Source organism: Pyrgilauda ruficollis, unplaced genomic scaffold (genome assembly GCF_017590135.1).
Source record: "Pyrgilauda ruficollis isolate IOZ18807 unplaced genomic scaffold, ASM1759013v1 scaffold202, whole genome shotgun sequence".
Taxonomy (NCBI): Eukaryota; Metazoa; Chordata; class Aves; order Passeriformes; family Passeridae; genus Pyrgilauda; species Pyrgilauda ruficollis.
The window spans coordinates 476,530-503,944 of NW_024519430.1; the positions used below are offsets into that span (position 1 = coordinate 476,530).

At 41.1% G+C, this 27,415-nt stretch overlaps 2 protein-coding genes across 6 annotated transcripts in view; one reads left to right on the forward strand and one right to left on the reverse strand.

Moving 5' to 3' along the window:
* Positions 1–3,045, forward strand: part of CAMK4 (calcium/calmodulin dependent protein kinase IV) — a 138,579-nt gene extending 135,534 nt beyond the window's left edge. The window contains exon 11 of the mRNA XM_041467198.1: positions 2,612–3,045. Coding sequence (XP_041323132.1) covers positions 2,612–2,812 — 201 coding nt within the window. The 3' untranslated portion in view covers positions 2,813–3,045. The remainder of the gene's footprint in view (positions 1–2,611) is intronic.
* Positions 737–25,674, reverse strand: STARD4 (StAR related lipid transfer domain containing 4). 5 transcript variants are annotated; one of them, XR_005955108.1, is made up of 8 exons: positions 25,490–25,674; positions 25,244–25,373; positions 23,329–23,378; positions 20,722–20,848; positions 19,483–19,597; positions 18,796–18,909; positions 13,947–14,058; positions 13,376–13,633 (listed from the first exon to the last, which is right to left on the reverse strand). XR_005955108.1 is itself a non-coding variant. In XM_041467202.1 (7 exons), coding segments are annotated over exons 1-7 (543 nt in total). In that variant the 5' UTR covers positions 25,492–25,674; the 3' UTR covers positions 737–1,007. The 5 variants fall into 5 exon arrangements, 4 of the variants coding, with proteins under 4 accessions (XP_041323136.1, XP_041323135.1, XP_041323133.1 ...); XM_041467202.1 differs by lacking the exons at positions 13,376–13,633; positions 13,947–14,058; positions 18,796–18,909 and adding exons at positions 737–1,067; positions 9,035–9,093; XM_041467201.1 differs by having other exon boundaries at positions 13,371–14,058.
* Between the last annotated feature and the right edge of the window lie 1,741 nt (positions 25,675–27,415).

A 27,415-nucleotide genomic window follows, 5' to 3' on the forward strand; every position in this document is an offset into this window, starting at 1 on the left:
CTGATGAAGATTGAAGAAGTTTGAAGCTGATTCAGTCAATGACTGAAGCCAAAACTAACAAAAAGGGGTGAAGTTGATTGAAAACTTTCTCTACACAGACAGGACTGCTGAGGATGTACACACCTTTCACGAAATCCTTACTTTCCATCTTTTTTTCCCTTCTTCCTGTCTTGCACCTGTCCACCCATCTGTCCTGTATTGCTGGTGCATCCTTAGAATACTGATCAGAAAGAACAGCATACTGAGTAATTTTTTAATGAGCATCCATCAAGCTAAAAGAAAAATAGTTTAAGAGAATATTAAAGCATATTTTGCTCCCCAACCTACTCGTACCTATCAATACAAAGCAGGAGGTTTAAACCATCCTTGTACTCATTTCAGATGTGTAGGCCATAAAATATCCCCAGGATGCTCCTTTACCATCCAGTCTACATATCTGCCATGGGAAGAAGCAGGGTAATGTCTTTAAATGCAAATAGCAGGCAACTGGGCACCTGACTAACATAGTATCAGGAAACTTTCTTCTCCCCTAATCCATTTTTTAGTTTTTAAAATTTTCATGTTATCAGGAGATAATTCCAGGGATACCTCAACACAGGAGTTGTTAGCAACAGCTACAGTGAAGCTGCCCTTGTAGCCCTGGGGAATAAGAGTAAAAAGCAACTTAACTGAGAGCTTTAGTAAATTCCATAGAAAAATCAATTCACAAAAAACTGAGCCTTTATTTCAGCTTTGCTATTTTTTTAGTAGAGAACTGTAGAAGAGAATCTGTACAGGGCAAAGAAATTTGCTTTTTCATTTACAAAGTTCTCAGAGGTTGTAGATATAATTCAAATTGACATTTTGATTTTGTTTTTCTTTATATTTTTACACCAGAGATATTTTTGAAGCTCATTTTATTTAGACCCCTGCAGTTAATCAATTCATTCTTTTGTGATTATAAACTATCACTTTTTATAAGTTTATTTCTTCACTTCTTCTCTGTTAAATTACCAAATCTCCAATTATTAAGAGGATTGATTGAAGCTGGCAGTTCTTGTAGAGTTAATAATTTTCCACAAATATATCTGTAAAAGAAACAATAAATTTTTTGACAATTAACTCCTGGTCAAAAAAATAAAACCAAAGCAGACATCAAAGTAGTGAGTACATGCTTCAGCTGTTGTTTTGTTAGTAAGAATAATGTGTAATTATTTCCTCTTTCCCAGCATAAAAGTCCATCAGCAGGCTTTCTTTAGGTAAAGACAAATTTTAAAGAGTAACTCTAAAGGTGTCAGTCAGGATTTGGCATTAATAAATATCATATATAAAATATCAAATATCAAATATCACAGCCTATATCATAGGCTGTGTTGAATTTGTTTCATAAACATCCAACACTGCTTGTGAGACTAAATTACATTGAAGTGCCTTTAGAAATTATAGTATCATTGAGTGGCTTCTTCTGTTTGTAATCAGTTTTCCAAAGTCCTCTCGCCACTAATGTGGATGTCTGTGATTTTTCCTTTAAGGTCTACTCTCTCAAAATTTTTGCCTATTTCTTTGGTTTATCCCTTATTTTATTTCTTCATAATCTCTTGTAGCTGATTCTTTTTATTGACAACGTTTATGTTATCTGCTTTTCATTAAAATCTTCTTTTTTCCTTTTTATTTATTTGTGGGAGTTTTTTTATTTGTTTCTTTTGTGTGTGTGTGTGTTTTTGGGTTTTTTTTGGATGTGTGTGCATGATTACCTCTCAAAAGAATCCACAAAACTTGCTATGTTATTAATCTCTCCCTGCAGACCCACTTCTTTGATGTCTAAGCAAAAGCTCAAAAATAGCTTAAGCTGTCGCACACAGAAATTAACATTTATTTTCCTCACCTCTGTATGTCTGGTTTTTTTCAGGCAATAAAACTGTCCAAGGCAAGGGCTAGTATAACTGTCCTCATGTGTGTCTTCATTTTGTGATATTTCATGTGACATGAAATCCTCCTCCTAGTGTGTATTTCATATGCCTATACTTAGGAAGTTGCCCATCTGCTGCATAATTTTACGCTTGGAATATGCAACAGTGCAATAGTGATAAATATTGTGTTCCTTTGTGAAATTTTCATGGAATAATCAGTGACAATACTGTTTTTATTATTATGACAGAAGATGATGACTTTCTTTTTTTGTCACCCACTTCAGCATGGGACACCTGAAGTAATTTCTAAAAAAAAAAAAAAAAAACCTACTGGCAAAATGCATTTTACAATTTACTGTTGAACTGTTCAAGAAGCAGCTTTTCACTGAGCAGCATGGCACAGGGCCAGAATGAGCTATTTCAAAAATCACTGTTAGGCATATACTGATTTGATACACAGGATGACAATGACTGTCCAGGGTATAGCTGAAAAAAAGTAAAAAGGTTGTGTTCATGTCACCCAACCTGTAACCTTGTGAAAGCAGCAATTTTAAACCTCAATCTAGTATTCCAGGTGGCTTTCTAAATCTACCTAGGCCCAGGCAGGTATCCAAAGGTGATATTCCCAGGAAGACTGAATGCAGTTGCTGCTGTTGGGGCAGTGCTGAGTGCCCATGGGCCATGTTCTCTAAGGAATGTTTGCTTGGTCCCCTCTCTCCCAGGCTGCAGTGAAAGCCGTGGTGGCCTCCACACGCCTCGGCAGCGCCAGCAGCCACAGCGCCCACGAGGGCCACAAGCCCGGCCACAGCCCGGCCCCCACCCAGGACAGCCAGCCCACGGACAAAACCACCCAGGACAGCCAGCCCGTGGACAAACCCACTCAGGAAGCGGCAGCAGCGGTGGCTCCAGAAGAAATGCCTTAGGTGGAAGTCACTCGCTCGTGTCAGCAGAGATGTCATTTCATACACCAGCTACCTTGTCATCCAGCGAGAGAGATTAGCAAGCTTGGCCTCTCTGGTTCTGCTTCGGGGTGCTACAGGCCCCACCTGGTGATTCTACCTTCAGTGCATGTGACTGCTTATGAAAATAGTGAACTGTTCCATTAGGCATGCCATGGAAACAGTGTAATTTGCAGTAATATCGGCAGGTGAAAACATGGGGATTATTAACTACCTACCATAATGTGTATACTTCATCTATCTAGTGTTCCTAGGTGGCATTTGAAACAAAATGCTATTTTGTTTGGTTTTATGGAAGTAGGTGTCTTATCTATGTTGTGAATTTCTTTGAACTGTTTCCTTCCAGGTTCATAGTCCTTCAGCAGACAAAATGGAAGGAAATACCAAACCAATGCTTTTAAAACTGATGTATGAAATAATGTTTTTTATCTGTAAAATTGAAAAAGTATTTGGGGATTTACATGCCAAAAAAAAAAAAAAACAACAACAAAACAACAAAAAAAACATTCCACTACTTCTGAGAAGAAATTGAAATGGTAGTTCCACTGGGCATGAAAATGTACATTGTTCAAGCTTGCATTGAGAATGCCTTATTCTGACTTTTCTTGTTTATATACAGTATTTTAATAACAACCAAAATTACTCTGCCATTTCATTCCATAGTAAAGTGTTAGCAAAACAAAACCACAGACTAAACAAGGATTAGAGCACATGCAAATTTCTGGCATACCATTATATTTATTCATTAAAATTCTAATCTGCAGATAGAAGACATTTTATACACCCTAAGGGAATAATCTGCATTTAAATATGTTGTAAATGCTTGAAAGAAGCTATTTCACAATTACTGATTTTACTTTGGGGAAACACTCTTATGCAAGGTCTAGGAGCAAATAGTATAATCTAATTGGTTCCTGGGTAGTTTAACTTCATGAGTGAGCAGTTTCTACTTGTAATTAGTCCACATTTTCCTAACAAAGGATGCCTCCTGTAAAGTGATCCACCAGCACGATCTTGCATCCACCCAGAGCTGTGTCTTGAGGTAGCAGCTGTGTGCATCAATCAGCTTGCAAAAGTAGGGTCAGGCTCTTCAGCTATCTTGATATTCTTGTTGAATGTGATTGATAGGAACTGAAAAACTAATGTGCATCAGTGTGTATGACCACTTACACTTGTTTATCTATTTGACAGCATGTGACTATTGTACTGATATATTACAAAAATGGCAAAAAGAACCTGACATACAAAAATGTCATTTGTGCTTGTTAAACTTTTTAATACTGATAGTTACCTAACATCCTAATACAATCATAATTCCTCTTTAGCTTTAATTGTTTTTATGTATGTTGTTAGGCCTTGCACAACTTGCCTTGAAAAAATATAGCAGCTACTGAAAAAAACAAGAATTTAATAAAACATTCAATTTCCTGATGAAATTAAAGGGTAATACGGTGTTATTCATATGGTAGATTTAATAAATAAAATGTGCCCTAAATTAATATATAAAGGAGGATTAAAGCTCCTGTCTTTACTGGGTGAAAATGCATGCTAATGAATATATTATACTTTAGATTTTTTTATCCATTTCTCAGAACTCTTTGAACTTGTACAAAAAGTTTTGCTAACTAAGAAGTGTTGAAATGTAAAGTACATGCATCCATTCAGTTTTCAAAGGACACACTTTGAGGTCAGCTGAAACATCTGGTGGAGGCAAAGCAGCTGTGTGCAAGCCAAATTGACACTTGTACAGATTTTTCCCTTGGAAACAAGTACAAGATTAATAACTTTGGAGAAGATCATAGATACATCCACCTGTCTCACTTTTTACTCTCTGTCTTACCTCCTTTAAGGTCACTAAAGGAAAAAGGCAGTTCTCAGCTACTTTACTCCACCCTTTTATACTGTGGTGAAGTCATCCAAGTTCAGTCAGTAAGGAAGTTTGATGGGAGAGGCTGGATTCTGTACCATTTCTCCTTCATTTGGGATAATTGCTTCAAACCTGCAGTAGTGGAGTTGGCTGAGCAGTAACTGCACATCTGTGAGCTTGAGCATAAATTCCTCCATCTGAGACACAGTTTATTGAGCTGAAAAGTGATCCCAGCTTATTCCCAGTGGTGGTTTTTGCTAAATTATACCACAGCATATCATAACTATGAACTCATGCTATCTGAGAGGAGACCTCTATGTGACAGCATGATCTTCAGAGGCAACTCAGTTTTGTGTAAAAAGACTCTGTAAAAGTTGTTTTTGTTTTTATCATACTCAACATTAAACAATCAGGATGTCTGTGCTGAGGCTGTGATTACCAGTACATGACTTGGTAAAGCACAGTGCCTGGCTGGTATATTTGATGTATGACAGCAGTTGGATATATGCATGCACTAGAAGATGCAGGTGTTCCCTGCATTGGCTTTGTCTGAAAAATCACATCCTGGTGGCATCTCCTGTAGTGCAGACTGGGACGTGCAACATCAGCGTCTTACTGTGGCTGAAAAATGTGAACACACTTGAAAACTACTGGGGATTGACCAGATCTTTCCAAATCTTAAGTTATAAGCTAAGTAGAAAGTTACTTGCACTCTTTTCTATTGAAATCCTGAGCTTCAATTCTTTAGAATATTTAACATATTAACAAAGTTCTTTAAGTACAAAAGGGAAAACCTTCCAATAATTTCTGAAGTATTTGAACTTAGCAAAACTTTTCCTTTAAAAGCAGATTGCAGGACTAGCCAATTGTAGGCTAACATTCTAGAGCTAAGATGATAATCAGATGGCTGTTAAATGGCTAAGGAGTCCTGTTTTTGTACCACAGCAGGGGTTTTCCCAGGTTCAGAAAGATTACCTCCAAAATAGAATAGATTTCCTGTAATTCCAAACACTTTTGCTTGCAATTTTTGGACGACACAGTAGATGTCATCCACAAAATGTGAGCCTGGTGCTGGTTTGCTGGCTGAAGTTTGTACTTTACAGTGTGCAAACATGCTATAAAGAGGCAGAGAGACTGTAATCAAACTTCTGAATGCAGAATACCATCCAGGCAAAAGTTTTTGATACAGCAGGTTTTTCAGAAGAAGGGTACTAAGGAGTCTGTCTACACAAATGAGCAGGCTGTTGGACACATGGAGTGACAAAAACTGCCCAGCAGTCCCTTTGCCTTGGTGCATACAGCAAAATGCTCTGAAACGCTGTGTGGTAGCAAAGCAGAATCAAAGCATCAACAAAAAATGTTTTTTGAAGTGGCTCAGTCCAGCAGGGAGGCCCAGGCTGCAGGAGGCTGCGGCTCACTGGCAGCTAGGTGTCCACACTTTCCAAATGAATCACCTTCTCCTACAACACACACTGCAAGTGGAACATAGAAACAGCTGGCAGCCATGGGAGAAGTGAAGACAACACCACATTTTCTGCTGCCAAGCAGCAGGGAAAGGGAAAATGATACTGGGAGTTGTTAGTGTCCAACTTGGCAGAAGGAAAGCAATATCTGACAAGCAGCAAATGCAGCAGGACTCTGGAAAATAAACCCTTGTTTCTAGGTAAATGTCCCTCAGCTCCTGCACATGTGCTGGGTTGTGTCTGGGATTTTAAGAGCAGCATAACAAATTGTGGGGTGGAGGACTCCCTGTAGATGCTTGCACATTGTCCTGCATATTGCCTGCTTACAGAATGGCAGACACAAGTGTCAGCACAATGCCTTGACTCCAGGCTTGTGCAGAGGCTTTTTTGTCTGGAGAAGAACTAATTTTTTTTTGTGGCTGAGCCAACCTTGTTGCTGCTGAGGTTATGAGTGCACAACTTACGGAGGCATGGCATTCATGTAACAAAAAATATCAGAGGCTGACCAAGAAAGATGCACAGTTAGACCCAGAGACCAGTGGCAGGGATACACCCTAGTCCTGAAATAACTAAGGTAACAAAGAGACAAGCAGAACATCCTTAAAGTTACTTTATAAAACAGTAACAACTCAAAGAATATATTTATTCCCTATCAGAGTTAATCCAGTTGGAACATAAACAGAGTTCATTCTTCTTTTGTGTAAAGAAATTTATATCAAATTCCCTGATAAGTCCCTGCACAATACCAGGTTTTGTTGAACAAAAAACCATCAGCTGCATTGCAGAATAAGAAGAAAATAAGGAAGGAAAAGGGGGAAAAATATGAATGAAATATTTGCCTAGTGTAGACACAGAGCTCTAAAGCAAGGGTTGCAGAGGGTTCCAAGGATGATGACAGGAAAGGAGCAGCTCCTTTATGAGGAAGGGCGGAGGGAGCTTGGCCCATTCACTCTTAAGAAGGGATGACTGAGAGGGGACCTTAATAATACATGGGAATACCTGAAAGAAGGGTGACAAGAGAATGGACCAGGCTCTGCTCCACAGTGCTGAGCAATAGGACAAGAGGAAATAGGCAGAAACTGATGTCCAGCATGTTCCCCCTGAACACGAGAAAGGGCTTCTTTACTGTGCAGGTGTCCACATACGGGGACAGATTGATTGCCCAGAGAGGCTGTGGAGTCTCCCTCACTGGAAATATTCCAGAACCTGGACACAATCCAATGCAACATGCTTTAGGAAACCTGGCTTGAGCAGAGAGTTGGGACCAGATGACCATGCCAATGCTCAATTCTAGCCTTACCCATTCTGTGATGTTGTGATTTTATGACCTTATTTCCAGAAGATATATAAATTCTTACTGGCAAGACTGCAGTTTCTTTATATCTGGGAGGTAAAATTTATGTTCAGAGTAATTCGGAAGATTGCTTGAGGGGCAGTGAAGAGCATTCCTTGGAGTGTGAACCCTCTAACTAATATAAGGATAGAATGATATACATGCATATAACTAAAGATTCACTAAATAATTACATCCCTCCCAAGTGGAAAAGAGAACCTGAATGCAGTTATTATTGGAAGGCATTCAAATATTGTGGGGATAGGCATGGTACAGAAGCAGGAATACAATGGAATACTTGAAGTGGCCCAATTCTGAATTTAGCAGTAAAATTATAGATTAAAATCTGAATATGTACATGAACACATAAATATATAAATTTATCAAACAAGAAGCAGAGACTGCTGAACAATCTGAGAACCAAGTCTGTATTAAAAGTTGCAGCAGTGGCAGTTTTAAGCCACCATTTGTCCCTTGCCAGCATTACTCAGCTGGACCTGAAACTATAATGATTACCAGTCTGGTATACATAGGTCATTGCTGGATGAAATTCAGTAATGCATAGCAAGGTATGAAAGATAACAAATACGGTGGTATGGAGTTTTGCCTGCCTCTGGCTCCTTCCAAGACACAGCTGGGAAAAAGATAATTTCAGTGCCTTCCTTTCATGTGCTCACTACAGGGGTCAAGAGAAGTGACAACACAAGCACAGCATTTTGTGGGGAGTTGGAGCTACCCCAAACTACATAGAAGCCCTGCCCAGTGATGCTCCATCCACAGCATGTGTGACTGAGAAAAGTCTGGTCCTTTATTTGTATATCAGGAAGATGTTTATTGGCCAAGGTATATTAAACAGCATGTGTTTGCCCCTGTGAAGTAGCACAGAGTTCTTCCTATAGGAAGATACATAAAGAGCAAAGCTAAAAAGAAAGGGATATTTTTTTTTCAGTCTGGCTTCACAGTTTGTGTTAACATGTGTTAACATTAATGGCTAAAGGGCTTATTGTTATTCTTCCCCTTTGTGCTTCATCTCTTTTTTTCCTGGCCCAGGGGCACCCAGGAGCAGCTGTCAACTGGCAGTCAGTGGGTAAAGAGCCATCTGACACCTGGCAGGTTTCAGCTTTTCTGCCCTGACAAATCTGCTGTTGCCCTTGGTTCCATCAGATGGTTTCATTCCTGCTTTTGTGCTCGCAGAAGAGTCTGGATTTCACCAGTCAACACATGTATTTCTCTGTGAGCCACCTCTGGTGTGATTTGTCACTGCCAGTTGGTACCCAGGGAGAGGTATTTCTGTTTTCCCTCTACATTTCCCAGGCTCATGCTGTTTCCTGGCACCTTCCGATTCCTTTCTTAAGAGCCTATACCTGGCTGACAGAAATAGCTCAGTGGTGTGCAACAAACGCCAGACAGACACAGAAAAAAACTGAGTTTCTTGGGTTATTTTCCCAAAAGAAAATGAAGGCACCTGGGCTGCTGTAAGCACAGGGTGAGGGGCTCAGAGCAAAGAGGCACAAGAACAGCACCTGCCAGGTTCTGCTCCTCAGCACCAGGAAGCTCCTTTGCCAACAGCACCTTTTTCTTTCTGTGGAAGGAAAAAGAATTGTTTAGGTGAAAGAGACAAGTCAGGGTAAATTCTGAAAAATGTGTGTTTTATGACCAGTGACCTTCTTAATATTGTTTACATAATATGAGTTGACACACTTAGAATCATATTTTATGCAACATTGCCATTTACAGTGTTGGCACAAGAAGCTGCAAAGTCAGTTTGGAGCACGTGGTCCCATTTGTTGCCTGGAACTGTAAATAGTGATCTGCTTTGTAATACAAAACTCTGGAGCCAACCTTTGTATCCATAAGTACACAGAGGGAAAGTCCATCAACAAGAAAAAAAACAAGAAAAAAGGCTGTAATTCTTATCCCTGTGTTGGGTGGATCTGGGGTAGCTCTTCTAATTGAAATTATTTGAAATTACTCACAGCAGCTATTCTGGTCTCATGAAAGCTGAGGACAAACCATTGGGTTTGATTTATAGCTGCAAATACTATGTGATCTGTCCCAGAGACTGTATGTTCTAGGAGCCACTGAGTCATATTTATTGATCCACAGAACTGTTCATAGGGGTCTGCACTATCCTCTCAGCCCTCATGATGAGGGCTCATCCTCCTCAGCCCAAAGCATGACGATGTTACTTACAAATGTGAAATTTGCATGAACAAGCACAGCTACACAAATGTCCAAATAACACTGCACAATAACAACCCACAACAAACACACCAGAGAAGTCTGCTGCAGAACACACTAAAAGGAGCTCCTTTTTATCTTTGTTACAACAAAGGATAAAGTGAAAAGTGTCTGTATATGTACATTCTGAGGTCTCAAGTTTCTTGATTTCTTTTATTTTCCTGACATGCCCACCAGACATGTTTATGGAAGTAGTACAAACATATCTATCCAGTGACAGCCTCCTCCAGATGGAAAAACATCACCACTGACCCTACCCTTCATTTGTAAGACACTGAAGTTGTATTGTTTGTACTATTAATATGTCCCCAAGTCGTGTCTCCCTCAGCTGGCCATGGGGGCCTGAAGTAGTCTTTTACAGAAAACTGAAGTTTATCAAGAAACATTTCATGAAACTAAGCAAATGGACTGTATGTATATTTAGACAAAAATATCTTTGAAATATCTCCTAAACCCTGCTGCAGCAGTGTCCTCCCTGAGAAGTATTTTCCTTGGGAATGACAAGGACCCTGCAGAGCATCCAAGGCTAGTTCCATCATCAATGTACTGCCTTCAGTGTAGTGATGGGTGCCTTGTTTGCTTTGCTCAAATCATTACCACCTTGGTTGCAGGGAGACAATAATTACAAACTAAGATACTTTTTACTGAAAGTAATTAGAAACAAGGACAGTTACAACTATTAACTGGTGAGAGCTAACACAAACAGTTTCTTTGCCCTGTTAAGCACAAGAACCACTTCCTTGTTCACACCACATCCTCATGAGATGTCATGCTAACACTCCTGATAAAACAGCAGAAATTTTACTTAATGTTCCAAAAGAGGACATTGTTTTCGAGTCTGGTTGGTTTTTGGGTTTTTTTGGCTTTATTTTTTGGAATACACAGAGATGAGTGGCCTATGCTCGTAAGAAAATTACCTCTGAAATGGCTGCTCAGGGAGAAGAAAAGATAGAGAGGAGGAGGGTGAACCCTAGTCATACAACCACAGAACCATCCAGGCTGGGAAAGACTTTTGGAAGAGATTGGTTGGGAAATATTATGCAGTCCAACTCTTAACCCAGCACTGCCAAGTCCACCATGAACAGGGTGTTCTTGCAGTGAAGCAGTGGTGGTGGCTGGTCCACCTTGCCAGGGAGCAGGAGAAGGGAAGACTCATTGAGGCTCTCTGGCCTGGGGGAAGAAGCCTGTGGGCCCCCAGGAACTATACCACCACAGCCTTGCAAGACCAGGGAGTACCAAGCAGGGGCTGCCTGGCTGCTCCCCACCAACAGTAAGGAGCTCATCAGCTTAAACTGATGCTAACCTGAAGAAATGTGATACATGAAGGGTGCATGTCTGGCTTGACCTTTGTTTGGAGGCTCCTGGCTGGATGAGGACCATAAGGAGGGAAATTTGTGCTTTTGTTAATTCAAGAATACTGTATGCTGGATGGTTAAGGTATGTGCTGATGTATCCAAGACAAACAGAAAAAATGGTGCCTTTGATTAATAACACAAAATATTTTATAAGCCTGTTACAGAAGCTCATTGATCTCAGAGCAGTGGAGGCTGGACTCCAAGTAATAACAATGAAGAATATTGTAGATACATATAGCAGACTCTCTCAAATTAGCTCCATGTTCTGAGTTCCTGACTCCTTATTTTGCTGCTTAATATCTAAGAAATCCTGTACTGTCAACACTGTTTTCTTATACTAGCAAAGATGTAAGCAACTAAATAGCAGTTTATAGTCTGCTTTCTTAACTTTACCTTTTTGCTCCTGATTAAGCCTGTTTGTGTAGTAAATTTCGTTATACTGTGCAAGTGAACCAGAGAGAAATTTGAACCAGAAAAAATGACCATTTTGTTATTTCCATGTATTGTGTGTGGGACCAGTGTACCTCCTTGTGTGTTTGCATGGGAATGCTGATAAACCATGAAAAAATGCTTCAGTGCTGGGATGTCTATTTTTAACAAGTGTCTTGCATGACTGATCTGATGCTAAATAAACTAGTAAATCTAGAAAAGGTTACATGTATTATTTGCTGACAGTTAATGCTCAGTGTAGGAACAATCAAGGAACAATATTCATCCTTATAAAGAGGAGTTATCATGGGTGTTAATTGGTTATATTGCAAAGTCCACATTGAATTCCAGCTTGGCACAGCATTTCCTCTGCTCCTCTTTCCTTAAAAGTTAGCAGCTGAATAACAAACAAAATCTGTTATTAATGGTAGAGTACATAACTAGGGGCTGTCCAAGCTTCCCGTGTCCCAGGATGAGTTATGTGATAAGAGATGCTTACGTCCCTTTTTGTTAATTAATTCCAGCAATTAAGAAATTGCCACCTCCTGGTACACTCTAGTTCTGCTTCTCTTTTAACTGGGAAGTATTTTACAAAGTCCCAAGTATTTTTGTTGCAGTTAACAGTTTGTCTATCACAATGATTTGTTTTCAGCAACCATTTCACAATTATTTGTTTTCTGTAACCTAGTCCAAAGGTTGTTAATGTATTCCTTCATTCAGCATCCCCCTCTCTCATCAGCACAAACAAATCCTTTATCCCAGAGATCTTACACTCTTCTTGTTCTGAAAAGCCAAAAGCTGCACATGGTACCTGAATGGAGAACATTGCAAGACTGACATGTTGAAAGGATCTTTTTTTTTTTTTTTTTTTAATTTCTCTGCTCTGTTCCCACATCTGTCACCCTCAGTGGTGTTCCCTCTTGCCTGGTACTCTGGTACTGGTGCATCTTGTTATCCTTGTCACCTACAATTCCTTAGTCTTGCAAACTGCTTGAATGCAAAGTTCCTTCATACCCTTTTGTGGGAGATCTTTTTACAAAATCTCTCCATCCTGGAGCAATGTAAGAAATAAACGATTATAAGCTCTACAAGACATTTTGCATGACAACAGTGATCCAGAAAAAAAAAAAAAAAAGTCTAATTTGGCACTTCCATGGATATTGCTGAATCTTTTCCCAAGCTAATGCAAGGCAGTTTTGTGAAATCATCTTGGTCACACCTTCGTAACAGAATGGAAAAGAGCAGTGGAAAGACCAAAGGAAAGAAGAGGGCAAGTACCGGGTGACTTCGAGCTCCCCCTGGACCTCAAGGGTTGTTTGCTTTTGGCTGACCTCTTAAAAATAGCACATCAAACAGCTGAGTTGGAGCTCATGATACAGTACAACATTACACTGGTTTTATACTGAGCTTCAGACAAATAAGGAAATGGGAAATAAGAAAGAACTAACAAGTCAGAGGAACTTTTCATGAGTTAGGATAGCTGAGGAGTTACACATAATGATCCTGCTCATAACTATCAAATTTCTGCATTTCTGTTGATATCTGGTGCAGTCTTCGTCTTTAAAAAGACCTGGGCTTTTGTAGTTATGATGTCCTTCTCAGCACTTCAAGCACTTGTTTCCTTCAACGTTGTACATATCCCAGAAACTTTATGTTTCAAACATCCAATGATGAGGTGGTTTTGGGAAGTGATTAAATATTTTTACATCCATGGTGAATTCTCCATACTTTCATTTGACATTAAAAAAAAAAGTGCAGGAAGGGTCTCTTCTCTCTTCCTTACTTCTTTAGTACTTGTGGTCATCAGATTTCCTCAATTTCATTTCCACTAAAGCTCTATTCCCATGGTGTGGGCTGGGAGGCACACAGCAGAACAGAAAGATGTTTTGCCCATGTTGAGCACATACAAAACTTTATTTTCATTTAGGTGATTGAGACAGAGAGACCATTAAATTCTACAGATATGGCTGTGCACATACAGGCTGCATCCTTACTCCTGCATGCAGAAGAGAGGGTGGTTTGTGGAGACATGCTCCAGTGAAAAGGCCTGCTGTGGTTTCCTTCCTTCCCCCTTCAAATTGTGAGGAGCTTGAAATCCTGTTAGGCATACAGACAAGGAGGGGTTGTATGGCACCCAAATAACATGGGTTGACCAAACTCATGTTTGCTGCTGTTCAAATGCACCTGCTTGAGCATTGCCCTGCCTCCCCAATGCACCCTGGAGCTGGAATTAGTGATACCAATGCCGCAGCAGCAATTCTCCCTGGTTGGAACCCAAATTGCAAGCTGAGACAGTCACGGAATCTTGGCATAATTTTCTCTCCAGGGTTATAAACTGCCTCAGAGAGGGGTCTCTGCTGGCAGGCAGGTCAGCAAGGCCCAGGTAGAGAGCTCAGGAAGTGATTTCTACCTCTGTGCATCCCAGGGCAGAGCCAAACTGGTCCAGTGAGGGTCTGAACAAGGTCAGTTTCTGGTTACACTTCAGGCAGTAACTGATCTTCTAAGAGCTCCACTTAGGTTACCTGTATCAAAGAAAAACTTCTGAGGATTATTAGCTTGTCCCAGTGTCTTGGCACACTGAAAGAAATGTTTTAAATAAAGTAACTCCAGAGAAGGCAGTTCTGGGCAATGTGCTGGTATTTGAGGCTCCTTAACCCAGATGTGGCATTTCTTATCATGTGGGTCAGTTATGAACTATGCACAGGTATCTCCTGCCATATGCTGTTACCATCTGTGTCTGCTTTCTCCCTGCTAGTAGCACAATTCCAAGGAAGGTTAACTCCATGATAAGCAGTCCCTACCTGAACTGTAAAACTGAGTCACCAGCACAGCCCAATGAGGACTGGAAAAGGTGGAATGTGTTACAAAGTTTAAATTTTGGTTTCAGACTTCAGGACATATTCTTGTCTAGAGAACATTTAATATTTAGCATAGGTTTAAAATCTCTCTCATCTTCTATTACCTTTCACCAGGAAATGGGTTTGCATATCAATGTTTCAACAATTCTAACAATTAATGTCCTTAAGGATTATCCAAAGATCCCAAGTGTCCTCTATACCTATCCCTACCACACTTTGCAGAAGGTGACACGATACATGCCCTACAAGAGCATGCTGTTTCTCAGAGGAGACAGTTCCTTTTGTGAGCAACAGAGGAAGGCTACAACTCTTTCCACTGAAGTCAAATGCTACAGAACTCTACTGCCTTTATGACAGCTTTGCAGGAGAAACAAGGGAAGCCTCTAGAGAAGACACAGGGATTTTCTTCATTTCTGTAGGTGCTAATTAAATATATGCCAATATATATGGTGCAGCTTGTTTTATACACCTAATATACATCTATATGCCTTCTATATGCTCATGTGTTTCAGATTAACTTAATGTTTATGGTAAATAGATCACTTCTTAAACATACAAAAAGGTAAATAATACTAAGCCAAAATAATAAAGTTCTTCCACAACAATCATAGGGCCATCATAAAAAACTCCTGCATATACATTTTTAGAACTGAAGCCTTGAGAAAATCCTACTTGTACAGCTTTCAAGACATTTCAGCTGGGCATTCTCCTCAGTCTAAAATGTTTCTAAGTGAAAGCAGGGTTTATGGCTTTCAAATTTAAGGAGACAAACCAGTATCATTAGAGATCACCATGCAGCTGAAGGTGAACCACATCATCAGACATAACTCCCCAAAAATGCTATATATGGCTGCACAAGTATTGAAGAAGCTACATCACGAGCCTGTTGGGATCCATTATTTATTCTGCATTTGCACTCAAAATACAAACACAATCACTTAAATGCTAAACACAGTAAGTTAAATCCACTGTTAATACAGACTTTGACTTTCACAGGCACAACTTGAGTGGTTTCTCTAGAATTAGGGCTATTTCTACAACAGTGAACAACCTAGGTTAAACAACCAGGCCACACCATCATGTTCTGACTACTTATGATTACTGGAGGAATTATATATGCTGCGCTTTATAAGTTCATCATCATTTATAAATTCATCAAATTTGAGATCAGGGCCTGTGCACAAAATATCTCTCTGAAGTACAAGTCCACCTCCCAGCCAGATTTGGTAAAGTACTTTGACTGCCTCTAAATTGAGCTTAACGCCAGCTCTGCATCTTCTGCACATCACTGGCAAGGTTTAATGCTGGAGGTTTTAGATGAGGAACAGAACCCAAACATGAAAATTGTCTTATCTTCAGTCATCTTTCCCACACATATACAAAGCACCTAGTTAAAGTGCCAAAGCATAAAGTGCCATATTGCCCAAATCTCTAAAAAAGTAAGTTTTGAAAAAAAATTATTAGCCATATAATTTAGATGTGTCTATATATACAGTATTTGTCTAGCAAAACCAAATCTCTGCTGGGCAATTCTTGGGCAATTTGTTCAGAAGTCACTTCTGGATAACTATATTCCTAAGTGATAGAAATCCATACCAAGCATTTACTTTGTCTCCCATTTCTTCTGCATAAACAAAACATAGGTTCCTGCACTTTGTCCTTGATACTGCTTTCCTGTTTTAACCCTCTTGGCTCCTCCTAGATTGTCCACTAACTCAGACGGAAAATGCAACAGTGGGAGAAGAGGCTCTGATATTGTGGCTTTCTTGGTTCTGATGTACTCTGGTTAAAAAACAGTTCTTCTCTCTCCATCTATAGCTATATAAAAATAATATAAATTTCAGGTTCAAATAAATACATTGGAAATTGGACATCTTTCTAGTTCTGTATTAGTCAGTAGATGAAATTTTTATTGGGAGTATCAATATACAAAAATACACTAGCAATTTTCTTATTTTAGCTCAAGTTCTTCTTTCTTCAGCTGCTCTGTGCTTCACCAACTTCTCTCTACTGAAAGCAGAAAAAGCCATTTCCCTGGATACTAAATATGGATAGATACTGTATATGTGTCAGAGCCACTAAAATGGGCATTTGGAACAATTACTTCTTCTGTGCCTGGTGTTGTACAAGCATCCTCCTCTAACTGTCCTTCTGACCCATTTCTCCAGCACTGAAGTGCCTCTGTGCAGATTTAAACTGAGCAATATTTTTCTCTATGTACATCTGCATCACAACCCCTCCATTAGTCAGTCCCAGAAGCTCTAAAAAGAGAAGACATGAATATGCAGATTCAATGCACATGTAATCTTTGTAACTGGGAAGAAAAAATAGGATACACTTCAGTTTCCTCTACAATCATGTCATCATTCATCTCACAGAGCAGCACTGCCAGAGATTTCACTGCCTCTGTACCAGTACTAGAAAGAAGAGGATTCTGGCAGCAATTCCTTGGTGTCCTTGGCAGTAGAAGATCACCTTGTGAGCTTGCAGTACTTTGGCAGACACAAGGAAGGTAGAAAAAAAATGGGAAGACTAATCGAGGGGTTTAGAGGGAAATGCAGAATACACAAAACCTAAAAAGGAGTTAACATTTTCTGCCCAAGAAGACCCCAAAGGCTGTTTCATGCACTGTCTTTAACAGTCTTAAATAGTACTAAATATCTTAAAACATGAAGCAGGTTGAAGAAGCCCCCACTATATTTGGTATTATGTTTTTTCTACCTCTCTGATTGAGCAATGAGAAAGGAAAGTCCTCACTATTCAGAGTTCAGTTACAGTGGCCAGTGTCAAAAAAAGCCAATATTACTGGGGACTTTCATCTGAATTTTTGGTTTTTTGAGAGTCCATTACCTGTCCCTGGACTGTATGCATACAATTGGCTCTAAAATATCAGGGATCCAAGATACCTTCCCAAACTCCTACACAGCTAAACTTGCCACTGTGAGCACTGGCAAAACAAGGGGATAACTACAGTGTCACCTGAGCAAATGACACATACTAACATCAAAGGCTTAACATAAGATTTTAAAGAGAATTCATGCTCCCAGCAGGGAGAGAGTTATTTTTTTAAATGCTGCTACTATGTATCTGTCAGAATCCCAGATTCAGATTGCTGAATATCTTTGAAATTTGCATCTTAAAAAAAGACCCTGTATCCTTCAGCAGATCTCAGCAATTCTGCAGCTTGAGCTTTGGCCTTCAGTTGCTCATATTTTGAGACGTTAATTTATTGCAAAGATCAGTCTAGGGATAGTAACACAGAGCACTCCACAGCACCAAAACACTGGCAAGTCTGTTCTATTGTGGCTACGGCAGCACCTATCCCTGAAGCAAATGAGTGGCTCTTTCCGCTGCTTTTGTAATTCCAGGATTTGCAGTTAAAGAAACATACACAGAAGGAAACCCCCCCACAAAAACCCAACCAAATGAAATCCCCACACACACTATTACATGCAAGTTTAAGTAAAAAACTCCTTAGAAGTACAGGGTATCACTGAAGATCCATTGGAGGTTTGCTGTTTTGACAATTGTGTGATTAAAAGCCCACAAAAAAAAAAAAAAAACTATGGAAAGACACCTGATGGCCTAAATGAGATTTGGATCAGCTGTAAGGGCATTTCTTTATGTACTGAGACTGTTATATATAACAGTAAATAAGTTACAATTACAACATCAAAGAAATGCCAATAATGAACACTTATTTTTGCTCTCAAGTACGAATACCTTTCTTATGAATAGTATCATTTAACAACTGGCTATATAATATCCATATGATAAATCAAAGCAAATTTTAAAAACAAATTACAGATGCAGCTGAACAAACTTTAAAAAATAAATAAAAAATTAGGTAAATATAAATATATATATATATATATATATTACAAAATTACATCTTCAATGAGATGCTGCCTGTACAGCAACCTGCACCATCAAAATCCTGAGCACCTGGCTCCCAAAACTGCTGGAGAGAGCGGAGTTCACGCTGCATTTTTCAAGCCCACACACACATCTTTTGCTTTCTACTGAGGAAGCTGGCAGTTTAGAGAGTCAGGCTATTCCTCACAAAGCTGCAGATTGCTGAAAAGCAAAAAGCATCTCGCACTGTGCACTGGGAACGTATGCCAATTATCACATCAAAAAGTACTTGCTAAAGTTGTTTGGATCCTCAACACAAAGGTTCGGGTGTCATTCAGGAAGAGTGTTACCTCAATTTAGTAGGTAACCTATGCTAAGCTAAACAACATAATCTGATTGCAAGGAATGCACTGGCTTTTAAGTCACTGTTTGTCTACGCTTTGAGTGCCTTTTTGAGGTCAGAGTAGAAATTGGCCAGGGTACTAGACATGGCAGTGTCTACTGCAGACTGTGGTAGCATCCCTCGCAGTTCAGTCTGGATGTAACCTGTCAAAAGACTTTGGCCAGGAGCGTCCTTGAGAGGGATGCAGAACCAACCACAAGGGTGATTGAATCCACGGACAAAGTTTGGTCTCGCCTCTCCATAGTCCAGGCTTATACCTATCAAGGAAAATAAAACAAACTAACAAAAACGGAAATTAATTTGAAAGAGGTTAAAAAAAAATTACTGTGCAGTAAATTTGAAATATGTAAGCTTCTGGTTGGGAAATTTAGTAGCAGTGATGGGCACACTATGAGTTCCTGGGTATTTTCATGCATGGAATTTGCTGTTCATCCAAATTCTGTGACAGACAGGAGACCATGATAAGCAAAAATTCAAATGTTAAAAGAGGACATTCCTCCCATTTAAAAGAAGCAAGTTGTTATTCATCCCACTTTGCTCTAGGACCTGAGCTGAAGGACTCAACTTGTTTCTAACAGTCCTGCCCCACAGCTGACATAAGTGAAACCTCGCAGAAAAGAATGGTTCATGGGTAAACGAGTAACTTGTACACTTCCTCAAATATGTAAAATGTTAAAACACCTTTAAATGTGTAAAAACACTTTAAATTTATTTGTTGAAGACCATCTTAGACCATTTTTGGAATGTTTACTACTACTAAATCTGAATCAAATCTTAAGCCAAGCAACTGTTGCAAAATAAGAATTTAGCAGAGGCACGTGGTGACTTACCACATGTTAGAAGCCCATCTTCATAGCTTGTAGTGTAAGAGAAATCAACAAACTCCCTTGGTGCTATGATGTTCCAGAGCTGGCCAGCAGTTGTATAGCGCATCACACAGCAGTTCTTATTGAGTGACAGAATTATAAGCGCAAAAAAAATAAATATATCTTAGTATACTGAATACAGGGAAACGTAATGCTTGCAGGCAGCTAACATCACAAAGGTCACAGCCTCTGTCAACTACACTGTAAATTCAGTGAGGCTGTGCCATTCTCAACCTAAAGCTGGAAGTTTTAAGGACTTGTGGTCTACAACAGAGAGTTGTGGAAACAGAATATCTGGCACCATAAAGATTTAAAAATCTAAAGTTAGAGAAACTTTGGCATGCCTGACAACTGAAAACCACATGGCTCTTATGTCACCAAAGAGCACTTGGGAGGTCAAAAAGGTCCATGAACAAACTTCAAGAGGCATCTCTTGGTACTAAGATACTCTATCAAATACTTTTCATCCACTAAGTGGAAAATAAAAAGGAATGTGAACAATTCTTCAAAACAGGCTTTCTTATAATACAGTAGAGTCTATATAAATATTAAATACTTTGTCATATAAATCTTCCTTCAGAGACAGAGCAAAAGACAATCTATGTTCAAGCCAGGTGCACAGATGAGGGTTTTGAGCTCATACTGAATGTCTGCATTAACCAAAGGAAGGCTACTAGTTGTTCTGTAACCAGCTTCAAACCTACCTTTCTTTTATCAAGTCCTGACCCTCAGAATTAACTATTTTGTGTCTCAGCACAAAGCCATGCTACACAAGTCAGCCCTTCAGGAAGAGGGGGAGGTTGCAGCTTTCATATGAGTGGACTAATACTATTGTTCGCTGTGGAATGGAAGAAAGCAAGCAGTATGAAATGGCTTTGGCATACAGTGTCACACTGTATGCAAATTTTATCAGAGGCTACCAAAGCTCCCAGGTCCAAGAGAATTGTGACTGACTCCTTTATTTTTAGCATTAATGGAAAGATGAACTTCAAGCTTCAGAACAGGACTGTGCTGCCAGAGAGCCTGATCTGTGGTCACACAGAGCATGTATGCACAATGCTGCTCATGCATACAAAAATGAAGCCTGAAAAAGGTTCATATCTCTTGGAATTGCTCTGCTCTACATGAGTGTTAAATTCATTAAATTTAAATTCATGTATTCACCAATACCCATTTCCCTCAAGAATCTAAATAAGTCTTCACCGCTTCAAATGTTTCCATGATGTCCATTGAAGTCATTAGGCTGTCCCAGTCTAGCCTGTAAGGTCCAGGGCGAATATGATCCACAATTCTGTTAGTAACATCTTCCACCACTCCTTGAGCTTTGTAGCTAGAAAAATGTGTTTACATTTAGTAAGAAATCCTTTATATTCCATTAATTTTCAACAGTACACTTACATTAACACCTTGGTACCAGGAAGTATGGTCGGTGGACAATTGCATCAGAGAAACAGTACAGGAAAACACCTACGGGTGCATCTACTCTTCTCTGCAAGAAATTTTCTTCTGAAAAAATTGTCCTTTTTTATACAATTAGTACTTTATAAATTACAAATTCCTTCCTTGTATAAAAATTATCCTGTTTATTTCTCTAGCAACTGTAACAACTTGTCATTTTATTCCTATTGCTTGGCTAGCAAGAGAGTTCACCAGAAGTAAGTAATCTTAAAGTAAAAAGATCAGGAATATAATGGGAAAAACATTTATTCATAAAGCAGAAGTAATAGTATATTGGAGATAGAAATGCTATGGTTTATAGCTTGAACAGTTTTATGAAGGACTTTTGCCTATTATAGCAAAACTGTATAACAAAAGCTGCACAGAAGCACCCTCAATGGCTGGGTAAATTGGACTGTAAATTGATTTGAGATAAGATAAAGTGACCCAGGTCTGGGCTGGGGGAGAAAAATACTTTCACAGGATTAAACCCAGCACCTTTGGGGTGGAGGCTACAGCCCCATGCTTATCGGCTGTCAGGCTGGAAGAGACCTTCACACCAACAGGGGGAGGAAGAGACGTTTTAGGTGTGTGGTGAAAGAGCCTCTGCTCACAGGCAGTGAAAGCCCATCCTCTGCTGTGCACACCAGCTCAGCTGTGGGGCTTCTTCACCCTGGCAAAGCCACATCTAAGGGACATCCACATGAGAGACAGCAGAGGGGCTGACATGGCTCATTAAAGGGCCCCCCAAAGGGGTCCCCAGACCCTGCACCAGAGCTGCACGTGATGCAAAATGATGTAACAGATCCAGAGTCATTCAAGGGACAGTGTCAAACTTGCCCCCCTCAGGGGAGGCACCTGGGCATTCCCACCTGCCCAAACCTATATTAATCCATGGGATTCTATACTTTTGTATGGGGGACACTCACCACCAAGACTAGATTGAGGGGAGCAGTGAGACATCATTGGGACACACAGAGGGATAACTTTTCTACTTAACCTACCTCTGTCACTCTCCCTGTCCCCCCAAACATACCTCCCTTTTTCTAATTCTTTCTTTCTTTCTTTTCTTTGCTTCTTTTACTACTAAATTAAATGTATCAATTTTTCAGATTCAACATCTAGCCTTGTCTGGTTTTAATCAAGTTTTGGGAAATATTCAAATGTTTTGGGGTACATTCTGCTAACTCACAGAGAGTTAGTTCTCTTTACTCCTCTGTGATTAGAGCAGATCATAACACAGGAGTAGAACCAAGCTAATGAGAATCTACATTATTATATTACATGCTTTAGTGGCATATGATTACCAAATAAAATAATTTGGTACATGACATTATAGAACATTATTTTTAATTAGATATTTTAGTTGACACCAGAGATTTTGTTTTCTTTAGTTACTGGGCCTCCAAATCCTGAAAGGAAATAATCCATCAAAAGATGTTCTTATTGATAGTAAATAATCAAGCAACAGATTCACCTCTTCACTTGTGCATACTCACATACTCACTCATAATCATCTGTATGGAGCCCATCTCAGCTGTATACTTGGAACAGGAAGACCACATGAACATGTCAGTGGCTTGCAGGTAGGTGTCTGCAAAGCTCTTCAAAGCATCCTTTAGTTCTCCAGGTGCTTAAACAACCCTGGGGTCTTCACCTGCACACAGCGGTCACTGCCCCCTGGCAATAGCTCAACTACAAAACCTACTGGTGCCAGCAGGCCCATGGAACCGTTGGTGCCTGGGACCATCAGCTCTCACAGATTCAACAGGACTCAAATTCCGTGAGGTGTATCAGTCTTTGAGATAATTTTAAACACTACCTTTGCACAGGACTTTTTGTTTCTTCAGAGTGCTGTTTTTTTAGTAACTATTTATCTACTTAAACCTACAGATACCAACAGAACCCAGTGACAGAAACTCACATAGGAAAGGCCTTCATGTCACACAAACAACCCCACAAAACCCTCTCACAACCCCACACTTGGTATTTTGAAATTGCACAGTCACTGCAAGAGTCCAAGGACTGACTGAGCTGTCACACAGTGACCCTTCAGGACTACTTAACCAGGCTTTATTCTGAGCTTTAAAAGGCATCATTTCTGGGCAGATGCTGTTGCCACTTCAGCCAATGGGAGTCCTGTGGTGTGTTCCACAGACTTCACCATTGTGCTACGGACCAAGAAATGCTAAAGTATCAAAATAAAAAACTAGAAAGGAATAGTACACAATAGGCTATTAACTTTAACTTCCCCTCTAGAGGATCTGTGTAGCTGAGGGCTGTAGAATTCACAGCCTTAATTTCTAAATTTCTAAATTCTACAGAACACATCTGGGAACATTAAAAATGTATCTCTTGTGCAGGCAAACTTACAGGTATCCACTGAATTCCTCTGATGGTTTACGCCACACAGTTGCATCTTTCTGAAAGAAAATATGAGACACAATGTTAATTGTCGCTTGGATACAATTGCAAGAAGTCCAGAAAATGCTTCAAATTCCTTGAATAAAAGCAGCCAACTTTATAATTAGCCATGGTTCACATGGGCACCACTGCACAATTTTCTTCAGATTTTTCTGATATCTTTTACATGTAATTTTCTATTATTAAAAAAAAAAAAATCAGAAAATTGGCTTTCTTAGAGTGAAATGCTAGAAGTCTGTGCAGAAGTAGGGTTTGGTAGGCCAAGTCAGTTTACTGTGAAAACACTTAGAATAATGGAACAACATTAACAAGGAAAGCCTTCCAGTTGCAAGGCCACTGGAAAGCCAACAGCCAGATGTTACTCAGACAGGAGGACCACAGTACTTCTGCTTGCACTCCTGAAACACAAGGTACAGAGGTGTGCATGAGGTGCAGGTGCAGACAAGAAAGTTCAAGTACCTTTCTCTCCTAGATACGTCTTGGAAGCAGTAGTCTATTTATTTTAAAGTTACGCAGAGAAACAGAGAAACCAGTATCTTCTGATTTTTATGTAACTATGACATGGAACCTCTGTACAACATGTCTGAATTCTGGTGTGGAAAAAAGTACCATATGGCACCACTTTATTTGGAATCATGATTATATAAGAACAAAGGATCAAATGTCCTAAAGAACAGTACTGTTAAGTACCACATCCAGAATAATTTAAGGTATTTTGGGGCACAACACATCTCCTTGTAGTAGATAAAGCTCTTAATTTCTTTTACATGACACAATATCAAAATGGAAAGAAGGAATAGAAGAAAGAAAGGAGAGAGGAAGGAAGGTCTGGAGAGAGGGGTAAAATCTGAGGATTTGGAACACAAGGATGCAGGTAACTTTTTAAAGGAATACAGTAGTACTTAATACAACAACACAGGAATAGACAATATTTAGTAGAGAAGTATAGGTGTATTGCAAGAGTGAAAGGCTTGGATGCTCCATTCCTCCCTCTCCAGACAGCAAATTTATTAATATTGCAAATAATCACGTTACATTTAGATCAGCTGCCTCTGTCTTATCAGTGTCTGCTCATGATGGAAGAAAAAATAAAAGCACTACTCAAACCACTGTAACAAAAAGACAAAGATAGAAATTTACCACACTAGTCTGCTATACTGCTACACTTCTGCTTTCTGTGGAGGACAGCACTAAAAATTATTCACCCAGCCTAGGATTGATGCACAAGCAAAGGCTATTTAGCTTGCAGAAGCTCAACTCAAAAATCCCACACAGCTCAAAAGATGGGAAACTGCTTGGAGGAAGCAGGAACTGTATTCCCTTTCAGGGAAGGAAACTTAGGACAAAGTGCGGTCTCTAAAGAACCACACAAAAATTAAACAGTATGAGAGGAAGCCCTGAGAATTATCTCATTTCTTAAGAAGGAAGGAATTATCTCATTTCTAAGAGAAAGACATTTGAAAGCTGAGGCACGATGAACTATCCATTGACAAGAGATTCCAGACGCCAGCAGGTTGTGTCTGCTTTGCTGAAAATACACGTCAGCCTCTTGCAACACTAATGCTAACTACTTCACATTTTGTTGTAAGTCAAGCCTATAATCCTACGCAGGTTCTTCCGTAAGATACACCCCTGCAAATGGGCAGAAGAAATGACAGAGTGTGCCTGAGAACAGGAAACACATATCCTGCCATCTAAAGATAGTCTAGAGGGATGGTTTCACAGAGTCTGTAAGTTTGCAGTCCTGCAAGGCGCGGCCAAGTGTTTCTCAGCCGTGTGGTACGGCACAGCGGGCTCTTTCCGCCGCACCGGCGACCCACAGCTTCCTGTGGAGCAGAACCGGGAAGCCGCCCAGAGCACTCACGGTTTTCTTTGCCACCCGCCACTCGCCGTCTCCGATGCTGTGGTACCGAACCAGCGTGTTCCGCAGCTTCGAGGCCAGGGGGGCGGGATTGGGCAGGGGATCCATTTGCTTCCCTCCTGCGCGGAGATGCCTGATCACACAGACACAGAGCAGAACAAGGCACGGAGTCAGAGATGTCAGCAACAGCGCGGATCTTCCAAACCCGAACAGAGGATGCGGAAAACACCGCCGCGCGCACCCACGCACATCTCCCAGCCGGGTTCGGGTGGCACAGAGCGGCTGCCAGGGGCTCAGGCCGAAGGTCAGGAGCTCAGGCCAAGGGTCGGGAGCTCAGGCCAAGGTGCAGCAGCCGCCAGCCTCGCCCCGGGATCCGCCGGGAAGGCGGGACAGGCGCGCTCCCCTCACAGCCGCAGCGGCCCCGGCTCCGCGCTCACCCGCACTCCACCCGACAGCGCGCGATGCCGGCAGCCAATCAGAGCGCGACCGCTCCGCCGGCGCAGCCAATGGTGGCGCGGTCCGCCGGGTGCGGGGGCGGGGGTGGCCGCTCCTTCGCATCACGCGACCTCGCGATATGTCGCGGTCATGACGTCATGAGCCAGGGGCGGAGCGGGAATGGCAAGGGGGGTGTGAGGGAGGGCGGGAGTGTGTGCCCCGGCTCCCCGGCCCCCCGGCCGGGGAGCGCCAGAGGTGCTCGGCTCAGGCGTGTCTGGCAGTGTCTCTTTTTACTGATCGTAGAGAGTCACAGAATCAGCTGAATTGAAAGGGACGCATCAGGATCATCGAGTCCCTACTCCTGTCCTGCACAGGACACTTCAAGAGTCACAGAATGCCCGAGAGCATTGTCCAAACGCTTCTTGCACTCGGTCACTGGTGCTGTGACCACTGCCCTGGGGAGTCTGTTCCAGTGCCAGCTACCCTCGGAGGCAAGAACCTTTACCTGATACCCAGCCTAAACCTCCCCTGACACAACTTCAGGCCATTGCCTTGGGTCCTGTCACTGCACACCCCAGAAAAGAGAGCAGGGTCTGCCCCTCCTCTTCCACTTCCAATGAGGAAGCTGCAGATTCCAATGGGGTCTCCCCTCAGTCTCCTCCAGGCTGAACAGACCAAGGGCCCTCAGCCACTCCTCACAAGGCTTCTCCTCAAGGCCCTTTACCATCTCTCTGTCCCTTCTTTGGACAGTCTCTAGTAGCTTTAGATCTTTTTTATATTGTGGTTTCCTAAATTGACCTGAGGACTTGACGTGAGACCACCCCAGCCCAGAGCAGGAAGGGGATTGTCCCAGAAGGGGACAATCCCCTTCCTTGCCCAGCTGGGGATGCTGGGCCTGATGCTCTCAGGACAGGGATGTCCCTCCTGGCTGCCAGGGCACTGCTGGCTCACGTTCAACTTGCCATGGACCAGGACCTCCAGGTCCCTCGCTGAGGTGCTGCTCTCCAGCCTCTCATTCCCCAGTCTTTCCATACAGCCAGGGTTGCCCCATCCCGTGTGCAGAGTCCAGCATGTTTCCTTGTTGAACTGCACACAGTTGGTGATTACCCTGCCCTTTGATTCATTGAGGTCTCTGCAGGGCCTCCTGCCTTTGAGGGAGTCAACAGCTCTTCCGTGTCTTGTATCATCTGCAAATTTGCTGAGTCTGTGTTCCAATCCTGCGTGCAGGTTGTTTATGAAGATGTTGAAGAGCACAGGACTGAGGATGGAGCCCTGCAGAACCCTGCTAGTGACAGGTCACCAGTTTGATGTCACCCCAGTCACTGTAACCCTTTCTGCCTGACTGGTGAGCCAGTTGCTCACTCATTATATGGCATGTTTATCCAGATGTTCAAAAGATCAATTACTTCTAAGTAGAATGGCCTTGTTAAGGTTTAGGACTCAATGTGCTTCATTGTCATAACTTAGGGAAGGTTCAGTGCTCAGACCTAGGGGGAGGTAGACAATGCCTAGAAGAATAATGTACTGTTGCAAAATGTGGAAGATGTAAACATTTTTTAAGAAGAGATATTCTTTAATGTATTTTCTTTTTATACATTCAACAACAAGAAAGATTCAATCCCTGAAACAGAAAGCAGCCAACAAGCTCTAAGTGATGTCCAGGTGTTAGAAAAACAAACTATTTTTTGGCAGAATTGCCTTATTAAGGTTTAAGTCTTGGCAGGCTTCCATGATCTCAGA